The sequence below is a fragment of the Canis lupus genome, chromosome 4 (genome assembly GCF_048164855.1).
Source record: "Canis lupus baileyi chromosome 4, mCanLup2.hap1, whole genome shotgun sequence".
NCBI classification, from domain to species: Eukaryota; Metazoa; Chordata; class Mammalia; order Carnivora; family Canidae; genus Canis; species Canis lupus.
In genome coordinates, this window is record NC_132841.1 from 20,321,887 (window position 1) to 20,337,143 (window position 15,257).

The 15,257-nt window shown below is 40.5% G+C and overlaps 1 protein-coding gene across 10 annotated transcripts in view; it reads right to left on the reverse strand.

Moving 5' to 3' along the window:
- RUFY2 (RUN and FYVE domain containing 2) overlaps positions 1-11,427 on the reverse strand; it is a 51,968-nt gene extending 40,541 nt beyond the window's left edge. For 6 of the 10 annotated variants that reach the window (XR_012029467.1, XM_072823311.1, XM_072823316.1 and 3 more), the window contains exons 1-4: positions 10,841-11,053; positions 8,816-8,989; positions 4,634-4,751; positions 2,078-2,179 (exon numbers count right to left, since the gene is read on the reverse strand). Coding sequence is in view for 8 of the 10 variants with exons in the window: in XM_072823311.1 (XP_072679412.1) it covers positions 2,078-2,179; positions 4,634-4,751; positions 8,816-8,989; positions 10,841-11,045 (599 nt within the window). In the remaining 2 variants the exon portion in view is untranslated. Of the gene's footprint in view, positions 1-2,077; positions 2,180-4,633; positions 4,752-8,815; positions 8,990-10,840; positions 11,119-11,267 lie in introns of those variants that run through there. The other 4 variants (XR_012029468.1, XM_072823317.1, XM_072823312.1 and 1 more) reach the window with 4 other exon arrangements.
- Between the last annotated feature and the right edge of the window lie 3,830 nt (positions 11,428-15,257).

A 15,257-nucleotide genomic window follows, 5' to 3' on the forward strand; every position in this document is an offset into this window, starting at 1 on the left:
ATGAATAAATAAATAAAATCTTAAAAAAAAAAAAAAAAAAAGAATCTTGGGATGAAGACTAAGGCAGAGAATGAACATATGAATATTCCAAAGCCCATGTTCAAATCAGTGTATTTGACATGTATATTGTAGTTTTCTTAATAATCATCAATTAAAAATACTTAACGCAGATCTATATTCTAAAAAATATTCAAACAAGAGACTTGTGAAAGAAAAAGGACAGTCTAAAAACTAAGACTTGGGACGCCTGGGTGGCTCAGTAGTTGAACATCTGCCTTCGTCTCAGGGCGTGATCCCAGGATCCGGGAATGAGCCCCGTATCAGGCTCCTTGTGGGAAGCCTGCTTCTCCCTCTGCCTGTGTCTCTGCCTCTCTCTCTGTGTCTCACATGAATAAATAAAATCTTAAAAAAAAACCCAAACAACTAAGACTTGACAATTATGTATTCATAGAGCTAATTATCACTGTCTCATGTCTTCCTTAAGAAGTCCCATGTACATTATTTAATCACTTTAATTGACCTTCACAATATTATTGAGAAATTGCTGGAGCTTAAAGTATGGTCATTCTCATTTAACAGGTGGGAAAACCAAGGTATACAACCAAAGTCATAAGTTATTATCAAAAATGACCAGACTCTCCAGGACGTCAGAGAGGCACTCCATGAGAAAAAGGGCAAACGGAGAGACTGCTGTGGGCCACTCCCTTTAACAACAGATTACCATACTTTGAAAGTCGTAAACATCTGGCCTCCTTTCTACTTATTACAATATGAAGGCAATTTACTCAAGAAATTAATACTGAAAACAAAAGTTTCAATGGGGGTGTTATCACAGCTATGTTCACTATTACATTTTTCAAAAGGATGAATCCATTCTGTTAAATAAAAAGCTTCAAAGATAAACCATGAATGGTCCGTATGATGAGACTTATCCCTGAAATTGAGATATCTAAATCAGTGCATAGACCAGGCTATTTATAAACTCAACTTCCCATCAACCTCAGCACAATGTCAACTAACAATAACAAGTTAATGTTTTCCAGTCATCTTCACTGTGCCACTTAATTGTCAACACTCAATGGCCTTCAATTTATTTATTTTATTATTTTTTAAGGATTTTATTTATTTATTCATGAGAGACACACAGAGAGAGGCAGAGACATAGGCAGACGGAGAAGACTTGATCCCAGGACTCCAGGATCACGCCCTGAGCCGAAGGCAAAATGTTCAACACTGAGCCACCCAGGCGCTCCACTGGCCTTCAATTTAAACTGACAATTTAAAAAGTGCCCACAATACAGCCAAAGCTGTAGTTTGGACATCCAAAATCTAAAAAGAAACCTATTGGGGTGCCTGGGTGGTTCAGTTAGGTAAGCATCTAACTGCTGATTTCCACTCAGGTCATGATCTCAGGGTTGTGAGACTGAGCCCCGAGTGGGCTCCATGGTGGGCATAGAGTCTGCTTAGGATTCTTTCTCTGCTTCTGCCCCCAATCCCATCTTCCTCTCTAAAAAAATAAATAAAAAGAAACCTGTTGAATTAAGGCCCTAAATCCCAACACAAATTTTTACTCATATTCAACTGTAATTCAGGTAAAAAATGAAACTAGCTTAGAAATATAACATATAGGGATCCCTGGGTGGCACAGTGGTTTGGCGCCTGCCTTTGGCCTAGGGCGCGATCCTGGAGACCTGGGATCGAATCCCACATCGGGCTCCCGGTGCATGAAGCCTACTTCTTTCTCCCCCTGCCTATGTCTCTGCCTCTCTCTCTCTCTGTGACTATCATAAAAAAAAAAAAAAAAAGAAATATAACATATAAATATAAATAAATCTCCCTCTTATTGGTCAATACAAAGCTCATTTTTTAGGTTGAAAATGGTACTCATTTTTTAGGCTAGTTCATGATCCATGTTATGTCCCTACAAGATTTTCTCTCTCCTGTTGTTCTTCTTTTATTTTATACCATCTTACGGTATTCTATGTATGCTTTTGTACTACATCTGTAATTCTTTTTGGAAAACAGGATATAAATGAGATTTAAAAAATGGAAATGAACATGATTTAATCGTACTAACCTTAAGAGATCCCTCTGGATAATTAAGCAACGCAGGTAATCAGCCATTTTTTTTTGCATGAGGGCTAATCGAAGCCATGCTCTTGCACGACCCAGAGGGGTCCTAAAAAGCAAAACCAACAGGTCAGAAGACAGGCCCAGTCTATATATTATAAGAGACTACATATTCTCTCTCAGTCAAGGTCCATATTAATAAAGAAAAACTGCAATTTATCATAGTTTTGTCTTTGTTTCTATAGTTTGTTTCTACAGTTCAAAGCCAGTTCTTTGACCATGCAAAGCAGTTCCTGGAAGCTATTTAAGTCTCTAAGGTAAACCTGTACCTATAGGACATCTAGGTACCATTTTATGACTTGGATGAAATGAATCTCTAAATAGTAAGGATTATCTCTACATGAAATATTTTGACCGAATGGGCTTATCCCTCTAGAGATGAATATGCAAGGGGAGCCTGACTGGCTTAATCAATAGAGCATATGATTCTTGATCTCCAGGTTGTGAGTTCAAGACTCACACTGGGTGTGGAGGTTACTTAAAAAAAAAGTTTAAAAAAGGAAAAAAAGGATATGCAAAATTTATCAAATAAAGCAGTATGATGCCTTCAAAAAGTAACTGACATTATATCTGAATTTTAAAAATATAACAAAGCTAAGAAGGTACAACCTGGTAATCAAAAAGAGAAACCACCAGGATGCTTGTTATTTTTCAAATGTTTCTCTATGAGGTTGTCCTTAAAAAATTCAATCTCATACCTCTTTTCCAAGTTCCATCATTTAGTAAAAGTAAAGCAAGTTTTACAGAATATGTATGGTTTTTCAAAGAGAAAGATATCATTCACATTTTTATGTTTTCTTATACAAAGAACTTTTTGGCAGGTAGTGCGGGAGGAAAGTCAATCTTCACTACTAAACAGCTAACGAGCTTCTTATGGTTTAGCCATTTGAAGGAAAATTTTTTACTTTTAATGAGTTAAGCTTTTAAAAACAATATGAACATGTATTTTCATATTAAAATGACCAAATCTTATATTTCTTTTCTTTTCTTTTTAAAATAATCTCTACACCCAATGTGGGGCCTGAACTCACAACTCCGAGATAAAGAGTCATTATGCTTTACCGACTGAGCAAGCCAGGCACCCCTTCTTATATTTCTCTTTTGGAGAGTTATAATTCCCTATTTCTTCTGTCTTTGCTAAAAATCACTACACCTCTATGCCATTATAAGAAACATAAATATGGGGATCCCTGGGTGGCTCAGCGGTTTAGCGCCTGCCTTCGGCCCAGGGCGTGATCCTGGAGTCTCAGGATCGAGTCCCACATTGGGCTCCCTGCATGGAGCCTGCTTCTCCCTCTGCCTGTGTCTCTGCCTCTCTCTCTGCCTCTCATGAATAAATAAATAAAATCTTTAAAAAAATTTATTTATTAAAAAAAAGAAACATAAATATGAACATCACTTGCTATTTAACTCTAAAAACTAGGTCTGAGGGACATCTGGCTGGCTCAGTCAGGCATGCAACTCTTGATCTCAGTGTCATGAGTTTAAGCCGCACAATGGGTAGAGAGATTACTTACAAAAATAATAATAATAAATTTAATAAATTTTAAAACTGGGTTTGAAACCTGGCTCTGCCACTTATTAACTGTTAACTCCTCTGACCTTTATTTTTCAGTTCTATGCACTTATTATAATAATCTCTATCCTGTAAGACTGATGTAAGCACTAAATGAGATAATTCACATAAACCAATTATTTTATTACCCTGAGACAGTGCTTAATAAATAGTAGCCATTTACTTTTATCATTCAATTAAATCCAACTTGGAAATATTTGGATATTAACAACAAGAAAACATTATTATATTCCTTATAACATGTAAAACTCTCAATTATTAAGCTAAGAGAAAGCAAACTGATCTGACAGGCTATCTCATTCACAAGATTTATGATAAACTAAAGGAAAACATAAGAACTTGGCTTTATCATTTTAAATCTTTATTAAGCTTTTATAACATTTTACATACATTTGTGTAGTGAAATGGGCAGATGACACTATAGGTCCCAATTTTAAGAGAAAGAAAAGTAATTTGCACAAGCTCCATATATATAAATAGCTTATCTGAGAATTCAAATCTCCTGAGCCTTTGCCTTGGATTTAACCTAAATCAGTCTTCAACAAATAGTTACTGGTTGCCTACTAGCTTACTACTGCAAATTAGCTTAACACTCAGGAAATAGAAATGCATGATTGATACATCCTGTCTTAAAGGGACCTGTAGTTTCTTGAAATACAATGTAAAATCAGTGATACATAATAAAGGAGTGACTATAGTGATAAGGTATAAAAGAAAAAGCAGTTAATTCTTGCTAAAGGGACTAAGAGAAATTTCATAAAGAAAATGAAATTTGAGCTGAGCCATAAAGAAAGAACAGAATTTTATTAGAAGAGAATGGAAGAAGGCTACTAAGGCTGAGAGAAGATTAAGAGGGTGTGAACTACTTTTAAGGAACAGCAAATATACTTCTGTGGTTAGAAATGAACAAGAAATAAGATTACTTACTTAAGACCAGGTAAATCCCGAACACTGGCTCCTATTTCCTCCGCTTCTGGGTACAATTTCTCTACCAGTTCCAAAGGGCCCCAGATTGTTTTGTTATAACTCAAAAATGATTTTCTTACTGAAAAAAAAAAAGTATATATAATGCATACAACTTCAATATATAAAGTTGTAATAAGGGGATCCCTGGGTGGCTCAGCGGTTTGGCGCCTGCCTTTGGCCCAGGGTGTGATCCTGGAGTCCCGGGATCAAGTCCCACATCAGGCTCCCTGCATGGAGCCTGCTTCTCCCTCTGCCTGTGTCTCTGCCTCTCTCTGTGTCTATCATGAATAAATAAATAAATCTTTAAAAAAAAAAATAAAAACATAAAGTTGAAATAGCTACCTTTTAAATATTTAGTTTCAACGTTCCTTTTTTTTTTTTTTTTTTTTTTAGTTTCAACATTCCTAATTTAAAATACACTTATTCAGAAACCTTCCTCTCCTATCACAACACAGCACTGTTGATCAGGAACCTGTTCATCAGGATCCTGGTATTTTTTTCTTATCAGAAATATGAAAAAAAAGAAAATAAACAAACATACACACATAAATATATCTTGGCCATTCTTCCCTATCAGAAATATGCAGGCACATAATCAAAGTAAAAAAAAACAACAGGCCTTATTCTTTACCAGTACCAAAAATTAAAATGCTGGCAGCCCTAGTAGTTTGATTTTTATCAGTTTATTAAATAAACCAAGGACAAATAAAAAGTTATTTCACTTTTTTAAAGATTTTATTTATTTGACAGAGGGGGAACAGCAGAAGGAGAGGGAGAAGCAGACTCTCCACTGAGCAGGGAGCAGGACTTGGGGCTCAAATCCGGGACCCGGATCATGACCTGAGCCAAAGGCAGACACTTGACTGAGCCACCCAGGCGTCCAGTTATTTTACTTTTAACATGAAAAATTGTGACTTTTTATTCTGAGAATTGGGTAATATAAAACCATGAAATCACTATACATTTCTTTCTTAATACTGACCAGATCTCCTGCAGATCAAGGGCACCTATTATATGTACCACTCAAGGACAATCACCAATCAAGGACAAGGTAGGCAATTTTCCCTTGGGGGGAAAAAATTAATCAGCACAATGTGGCTTCATAATGATTCATCAAGACAAGCCTATGATATGACTGTTAGGACATGCCTTATGACATTTTGTGAAGTAAAGGAAAATAAATTCAGAAAAAAAGCTTAAAATTGAACTATTTGGCCATCATTTAGCAAATTCCATTTCTGTAGCCTAAGGGAAAATAAAGATTTAGGTCACTGCTATTTTTTTTTAAATAGAAAGCTTTTCAAAAAGCAAATTAAAACTCAAGGTATGGGGCACCTGGGTGGCTCAGTCAGTTAAAAGTCTGCCTTCACTCAGGTCATGATCCCAGGGGCCTGGGATGGAACCAGCCATCAGGTTCCCTATCCAGTGAGGAGCCTGCTTCTCCTCCCTTGGCCTGCTGCTTCCCTTGCTTGTGCTCTAAGAAATAAATAAATGAAATCTTAAAAAATAAATAAATAAAACTGAAAGTATTAAAAAAATTAAAATTGAAAAAATCTTTTAAATGTTTTTAAAAATTAAAAAAACTAAAACAAAACAAAATCCTCCAGGTTGTTAGATCAGACTGGTGAGTTCCTGATGTATTGAAAAAAGCAGAAACGGATAGTATCAAGAGTAGGCAAAATGTGGGGAAACACACCTACATCCACTGACATTTGATAAAACCATGAAGCCTTCATAGAGGCCAGTTGCCTATATCCTTTGACCCAGTGATTCTACTCTGAGGAACCCTATCCTACAGAACAAGCATATAAACACATATATCCAAAACATGTTCTTAACAGCACAATTTTAATAGTAAAAAATTGGAAACAACCTAATGGTACATTAAGAGGAGGGCAATTAAGTAAGTTTTGGCACACATATACTATGCCATTATATAGAGCCATTAAAAATGTGACAAAGACCTCAACATAAATGGAAAGATCTCCAAACCATATCATTAATTTTTTTTTAAACAAAGTCACAGAATAATAATACTAGCATAATTCTATGCAGAGTAAAAAAAAAAAAAAAAAAAAGGAAAAGAGCCTCAGAAGAATGACAAGAATTCCCTTTAGGGAGATGAATGGAAGACAATGAAGGAAATTGTTTTTGCTCTAGGTGCTTCTATGTTGTTTGATTCTTGTACAAAAAGAGTAGGTTTTACTATTATTTGTAATTTTTAAAAATTACTTTGTCTTTAACTAAAGAAATAGTGGAATCTAAAAAACAGAAACCAAATTCATAGGTACAGAACAGATTGATGCAGAGGCAGAGGGTGGGGGTAAAGGAAATGGGTAAGAAATATAAACTTTCGGAATCCCTGGGTGGCGCAGCGGTTTAGCGCCTGCCTTTGGCCCAGGGCGCCATCCTGGAGACCCAGGATCGAATCCCACGTCAGGCTCCCGGTGCATGAAGCCTGCTTCTCCCTCTGCCTGTGTCTCTGCCTCTCTCTCTCACTGTGTGCCTATCATAAATAAATAAAAATTAAAAAAATAAAAATAAAAAAAATAAACTTTCAGTTATAAAATAAGACATAGGGATGTAATATACAGCATGATGACTACAGTTAATAGTATTGTGTATTTGTAAGTTGCTAAGAGTGTAAATCTTAAAAGTTCATAATAAGAAAAAATAATTTTAACTATGTATGTGCATGGATATCAATTAGACAGTATGGTGATCATTCCACAATACATAAAAATATCAAATCATTATGTTGTGCACCTGAAACTAATGTATTAATTATATCTCAGCTAAAATTTTTAACAAACAAAAAGAGAAATGAATACTTTAATAACATCACATAATTTCTCAAATTTTTAAAAATTATTATTTATTTATTTTAATTTGTTTTTATTGAAGTTCTATTTGCAAGTTTCTTTTTTTTTTAATTTTTATTTATTTATGATAGTCACACAGAGAGAGAGAGAGAGAGAGAGAGAGGCAGAGACATAGGCAGAGGGAGAAGCAGGCTCCATGCACCGGGAGCCCGACACGGGACTCGATCCCGGATCTCCAGGATCGCGCCCTGGGCCAAAGGCAGGCGCCAAACTGCTGCACCACCCAGGGATCCCTATTTGCAAGTTTCTTAAATTTTGATGCCAAGGCTCCTTTGGCAGTACATTTTATTAAAATTTGAAGTACATTTTTTAAAAACCATGTTTATGTAAATCTCCTCTTGTGCTGTTTACATTTACCCCCATTTTCATGTACCTTAGTCAGAATGTCTAGGCCTTCCCAACTTAGCCAGGTTTCTAGTATACCCATAAGGAACCAAGTTTCTTTTAGCTTTGTAATAGTCAAGTTAGTATAAACTCTTACATAGCCCTTCACATAGCTGATCAGAAGCACTAAAGACCAAAATACCAACAACTGTTATTACAATAAGTAAAAGAACAGTTATTATACTATGTATATTAAATAGCTAAATCTAATATAAACTTTTTACATGATGATAAACCAGTATTAACTGTACAGATGAAAATATCCAATATTATCATAATTTCCAGGGAGCGTTCACTTTCCTACAATAATCCAGTCCAGAAGATAACCTTTCTAGATACGTGCCAGGGTGCCAAGAGGCTCAAACTAGTAATAAGACTTCATATTGGAGTCACTAAGCTTAAAAATTTTTAAATAACTATAACTTCCTAGAAAATAGAAATCAGTTCAGAGTATATTGAAAGAAATGAAAAATCAAATTTTTTTTTCAAATGTTTTTACAAAACACTAACAAGGCATTTTCTGAAGACAATTAGAAAACATAAAGCAGTAGGCTGTTTTCTCCCAAAACCAACCCACCCAGTATTTTTTTTTTTTTTTTAAGATTTTATTTATTCATCAGAGACAGGCAGAGGGAGAAGCAGGCTCCATGCAGGAAGCCCGATGTGGGACTCGATCCCAGGGCCCCCTGGATCACACCCTGAACCAAAGGCAGACGAGACACTCAACCGCTGAGCCACCCAGGTGTCCCCCACCCAGTATTTTTAAACATAAAGTAACAATAATTATGGCCTCAACAAATATCACATTTTCAAGGATGTTTAAGATGGAAATGGGGGGATTTTAAATTTAATTAGTTTTTTTAAAATCTCATGATACCTTTAAGACCGTGTTTCAGACAATGTTCCATAACAACAAAGAACTGCTGCAAGGGAGGATAGTCAGAATCCAAAGTGCGGCCAAAGCTTAGAGCAGATTCAATGAGTCCTTTGATACTCAATTTAGCCATGTTTAACAAGTTTGCTCTCTCTACAGCTGTGGGGTCTTTTGTAGCTGAAAGCACAAGAAAGGAGATCAACATCATTTGCAAGACATGACACTGAAAAATACACAAACCCTTTCATTCCCCTTATAAAACCAACAATGATTTGTTTTTCCTTGGTTGACAAATTAGTCTCCCTAACTAATCCACACCCCTAGGTTAACTTCCCTTTAGGTCTCTCTCACACATACCAGAGAACACTACCATGTCCACCCCAAAGTTTATGAATTATTCTCAAGATCGTGCAACTTGGTTCTTTTCTGGTATTTGTTTTACTTTAGTAGTACGTCTTCAGAGATAATGAGTTTGTTTTTTTTTTTTTTAAATGATGTTTTGTGTAGATAAGTTTGGAGTAATAAACAACATATCTAAGAGTTTCATGAAAAGGTAGACAGCAGGCATGGTCTACGGATAAATCACAAAGCAAAAAATGTTCAGAATAAATTGGCAGTAAAAGGTAGCTACAATGCTAAGATTATGATATCATCCATAAACATGATAAATAAAAACACACCAAAAAATAAGGGAATACAGGAGAAGCCATTCAATTCTTTCATTCGTTTTTTTTTTTAAGTTCCTTTTTAAAGATTGTATTTATTTATTTAATAGAGAGAGAAAAAGAGAGCACAAGCAGAGGGAGCAGGAGGGAGAGGGAGAAGCAGGCTCCCTGCTGAAGAGGGAGCCTGATGTGGGTCCCGATTCCCAGGACCCTGGGATCTTGATCTGAGCTCAAGCAGACACTTACTTAACTGCGCCACCCAAGTGCCCCTCTTTCGCTCATTTTAACCCTCTTTCCATCTTGTTTTTTCATCGCAACTGTAATTCTGTATTGCATAACACCTTTATTTTCCCAGAGGAAATAAAAACAGCCGTTTCACAGTTAAGTTCCCTACACTTCCACACAGCTGATTTAGTCAAAAACTAAGTTAACGGATCCACTTTAAAATAAAGGAAAAACTTGGGGATCCCTGGGTGGCTCAGCAGTTTAGCGCCTGCCTTCCGCCCAGGGAGTGATCCTGAAGTCCCGGGATCGAGTCCCAGGATTGAGTCCAGCATCAGGCTCCCTGCACGGAGCCTGCTTCTCCCTCTGCCTGTGTCTCTTCTGTCTCTCTCTCGTGAATAAATAAATAAAATATTTAAAATAAGTAAGTAAATAAATAACTGATTTGTAATTGATTATTTTCAATTCACAAAAATCTATTTTTTCTCTTTCCCACAAATTTCATCCCTAGTTAACCTAGAAATTTGGATGTCATAAATCTCTGGCAAATTTACTAGTCTCAGTGAACCAGTTTTTCCCTCACTAAACAAAAGTCCAGGATTCCCAACGATCTAGCATTCGAGTTCTCAGCTGATAGCTAAGGGCGAAGCCTGAAACGGAATCCCAGGATCTAAAAAAAAAAATGCGAACAGCCACAACTGCTATGAGCAAGCTACCTGGTGGAAAATCTGCACACACATCATTCCTTCAAATCCGCATGGTGGTACAATTCTCCCTTTTTTGGGGGGCGGGGAGGGGACCCTTGGATGTTTCATAATCTGTACTAATTCTCATTTTTCTTAACGGTGCCCATCACGGTCTGTGACTCGCGATGCGACGAGCAGACAAAGGGCGCATCTGCAGCGGCTCCCAGGCAGGTCGGGGCTGGGGGCTGGCAGCAGCTTCGCCCCCGCGGCGATTACCCTCGGGCCGCGCCCCGCCCAGGCTCGCAGAGGTGTCTCGCGGGCTGCAGCCCCGACAAGGCCAAAGGCCAGTCCCCGCATCTCGCCCGGGCCTAGGGCCCCCTCCCGCCTCCCTTCCTCCGCGCACCAAGGCTCCCCAGAGGGCCCGGGCGCGCAAGGACCCCCCGCGCAGGGCTCACCCGGGGTCCCGCGCCGCATCGCTGCACCTCTCCCGCCCGCGGCGTCAGGCACCCAGGCCAAAACCTGAGGCGCGTCTTCCCTCCGCCACCCCCAAACCTGAAAAGTCATCGCCCGTCCCCGACTGTTCCACCGACCCGGGAGCAGCCCCCCGGCCGGCCCGGTCTTCGCCCCTTGGAAGCCGTCGGACCTCGAGCCCTCGGCCATTAGGCCGTAGAACCGGGGCGAAGACCTGAGGGAATCGGGGGCGGCCGCGCGTTGCCATGGCGACCCCGGGCGCCCCCGCCCAGCCCCGGCCCCGGCCCCCGGTTCGGGCCCCAGTTGCGCCCCGGGGCCTCGATGCCCACCACCACCCCCTCTCCCCGCCCGGCCGCGGCCTTCAGCCTGGGACGGAGAGCCCAGGGTCGGCTCTTGGTCCGCTCCCCTTACCCATGGCGGCGGCGGCGCGGTCTCGGGCGGGGACGCCCTGGGCCCCGCCAGCAGTTCCCCTCAGGCGCGCGGCGGCCGCCAGGGCGTCTGCCAGCTGGCCCGCCGCGGCCCACAGCGCTCCCGGCGGCGGGAGGACGTCCGGGCGGTCCCGCGACGCCGCGAGCGGGGCGGGGGTCCGTGGGGCCTGCAGCCGGCAGGAAACGGACCTGCCCTCGCCAGGCCTCCTCGCGTCCAGCCGGACCGGAAGGAGGAGGAAGAGCGGCGTGAGGGAGACGGCGCGACTGAGGAGCCGGGCGGGCCCCTGGGCGGACCGCGGGCCTCGCAGCCGGGGCTTGGCCAGCGCGCCGGGCCGCTCGGCCGGGGTGTGGGCCACGTGCAGACGCCTCCAGCCGCGCGGCGGCCGGGTTCCTCGGACGCAGCGGCCACTTCCCTTCACGCCTCACAGGCTCCTCGGGGAGCCAGGAGGCAGAGATCCGCTGGAACTAGGCAGCCCAGGCACGACTTCTGACAGTAAACACACCAGCTATGGGAAGGGCCGCACTTAGCAAGGGACACGGATGTAGAGATGGAGCTGGGTTTTTTTCTCATTTCAGGCAGAAGAAAACCCGCATGGTCAGAGGGCACTAGGTGACATCGGTTTAGGACAAGTAAGCTATTACCTCAGTTAGCAATTGTTAAGGCAGTGGCTGAGCTAGAAAGACGGATGTATTTCATGAAAATTGGGCTGTTTTTCTCTTGATCAGTATAGAATTAGGTTTTAGTATTTTATAGTTATAAAATACTATAGTATTAGGTTTATACTATATTATACATTATAGTATTAGGTTTCTTCACTGTGAGATATTCATGCATGGAGAAGAAAGTATCAAACGTCTACACAAAGTCCAGAGCACACTCTGAATGTGCACACACAGCTGCTAGGTCTTTGCACAAGGTCATCTTTACTAGGTCGTAGAGCGAGGTTAACATAATTATAAAGCAGGTTCAGGATTTCAGACTCCGTGGCATTTCACCACGTGATTAACGTGGCCTCTTACCAGACAAGACAGAAGATAACCGGGTAGGAAGTTATGGAACCAAACAAGAAGCTAGTGTGTGAGTGCGCCCTTGAGATAAGGCCTCCTTCTTGTCAGGGTCATCTCCGGCACTTACTGCTTATTATGTCTGAGCCGTGAAGGATCTCAGTTCTGTTCCGAGATTGTCATGCGGAACCTTCAGCAGCAGCTGCCTTTTTAAGTGGTCAGACATAGCGGGTCAGTGTCTGAGGAGGCTGACGGTTTGCTGCCAAAATCCTCCCGTTGTTAGTTTTTAAAGATTTTATTTATTGCTTCATGAGAGACAGAGAGAGGCAGAGACATAAGCAGAGGAAGAAGCAGGCTCCCTCCGGGAAACCGATGCAGGACTGGATTCCAGGACTTCGGAATCACCTGAGCCAAAGACAGATGCTTAACCATTGAGCCACCCAGGTGCCCCAGGGACCCCCAATCCACCTCCTTTTAAAGGGATTTAATCAGTCTCGGCCCCTACAGACCTCTTCTGGTTCTGCTTGTTATCAGTTTTGGGGTATGGTCAGCTGGGGTTGGTCTTGGTGGATACCTGATTAATGCAGTACCCTTAACTGCTTGCGTCATTGCTTGACACAGGCCCCTGCCTGACATAAGTGAGACTCCCATTTGCTCTCTACATACAGTTTTAAAAATCATTATAAAGTGAACTGGGTGACTGCCACCAGATCAACTAAGCACAGGATAGACTCATTCTCCCCGGGAACTGCCCCTAGCCACCATTCACCATCCCCCAGAGAAATACTCTTCTGGCTTTTATGAGAATTCCTTGCTTTTCTGTTTTCTACCTCACAAGTATGTGCCCCTAAACCATGTAGTTTATTGTTGCCTGTTGATAAACGTTTCACAAATGGAGTAACAGTAAAAATTTTGTTACTTGTTCAACATCATCCATGTCCAAGAGAAGTTCCAGGTTGGGGTGTTTCCAAATTGTGCATGTCCTTATGTCAATGTCCAAGAGCGTTGTTAGGGCATATAATTAGGCATAGAATAACTGAAAATAAGATATGCCTTTCTTTAAATTTATGGGCGGGGCGCCTGGGTGGCTCATTTGGTTAAGCATCCTACTTTTGACTTTGGCTCAGGTCACGATGGCAGGATCCTGAGATCTAGCACCCTGTCCTTGGGCTCTGCACTCAGCAGGGAGTGTGCTTGAGATTCCCTCTCTTCCCTCTGCCCCTCTCCCTGCTCATTAGCTCTTTAAAATAAATAAATCCTTAAAAATAAATAAATGCAAGGCAAACTTTTCAAAACTTTTCTCAAAATGTACTCTCATATCAGCAGTATGGTTTTTCTGTTGTTCCATGTTCATTCTAATGCTTGGAATTGTGAGAATCTCTTCATTTTTTTGGCCAATCTTCTGGGGGATTATAGGATGGGTCTATTTTGTATAGATCTCATTACTAATGATGCTGAGCACTTTCCCCATGTTTTAATATTTGGAGTCTCTATGCAAAAAAACTGTTCAGGTCTTTAGCCTATTTTTCTATTGCCTTATCTTTTTCTTACTGGCCTATATACATTACCTAATATTCTACATACTAGTTTGGTGTCAGTAATGTGTCGCCATTTTCTGGCTAATATTTTCCCTCTTTATGGAGACCTTTGATAAATATAAATTCTTACTTTTCTTGTAGTTGAATTTATGGTTTAAAAACTAAAAACTACTGAATTCTACATTTAATTTAAAAACGTTTTGGGTGCAGCTGGGTGGCTCAGTGGTTGAGTGTCTGCCTTCGGCTCAGGGTGTGATCCTGGGGTCCTAGGATCGAGTCCCACATCAGGGTCACCATAGAGAGCCTGCTTCTCCCTCTGCCTGTGTGTTTCTGCCTCTCTCTCTGTGTCTCTCATGAAGAAATAAATAAAATCTTTTAAAATAAATAAATAAATAATTTAAAAAGAGGAATTTACAAAGATTTAAATTTCATATTTAGGTCTCTTAATTGCACCCAGAATTGATAATTGCACCCAGAATTGATTTTAATGAATGGTGTGGAACAGGATCAAATTTCATTTTTTCCATATGTATAGCCAACTATCGCATTATCTTTTCACCACTGATTTTCCATGCCCCCTCTAGTGTGAATGAGCATGTAATTGTACAGTTCCTAGGCCTTTTCATTTTCAAAACCACCCCATGAGAATGGAACTGTCTCCATCTTGCAGATTAAAATAACTTCTGAAAGGTTCAATAACTTCAGAAAACTTCATTTACTACTTGAAAAAAAATGCTAGACAACTGTGAATCATTATTCAAGATTTTTTTTAAAAGATTTTATATATTTATTCATGAGAGAGAGAGGCAGAGACACAGGCAGAGGGAGAAGCAGGCTCCATGCAGAGAGCCCGACATGGGTCTCCTTGGGCTGAAGGCGGCGCCAAACCGCTGAGCCACCCGGGCTGCCCTTATTCAAGATTAATAACTGACACATACAGGTCTAAAAGTAGAAAACTATTTAATAAAAACTGCAAGTAATTTTTAAAAACATGAGGTAGAAGCAACAATTTTAACATATTTAACATTCATTTAAACAAAGAAAAAACAACTTTGAAAGAGATGACCCCTCCCAAAGACTGATACACTGAGGTAAAATTGGTCAGGAAGGAAGGGAGGGAGGGAAGGAAGGAGTGAGGAAGGGAGGAAAAGAGAAGGAAGGAAGGAAGGAAGGAAGGAAGGAAGGAAGGAAGGAAGGAAGGAAGGAAAAGATGAAAGAAAGAGAGAGAGAGAGAGAGAAAGAAAGAAAGAAAGAAGAAAGAGAAAGAAAAGAAAAGAAAAGAAAAGAAAAGAAAAGAAAAGAAAAGAAAAGAAAAGAAAAGAAAAGAAAAGAAAAAGAAAAAGAAAAGAGAAAAATTGATCTGAGTCTCCAAGATCACACCTTGGGCTGAAGGCGGTGCTAAACTGCTGACCCACCTGGGCTGCCTGGGA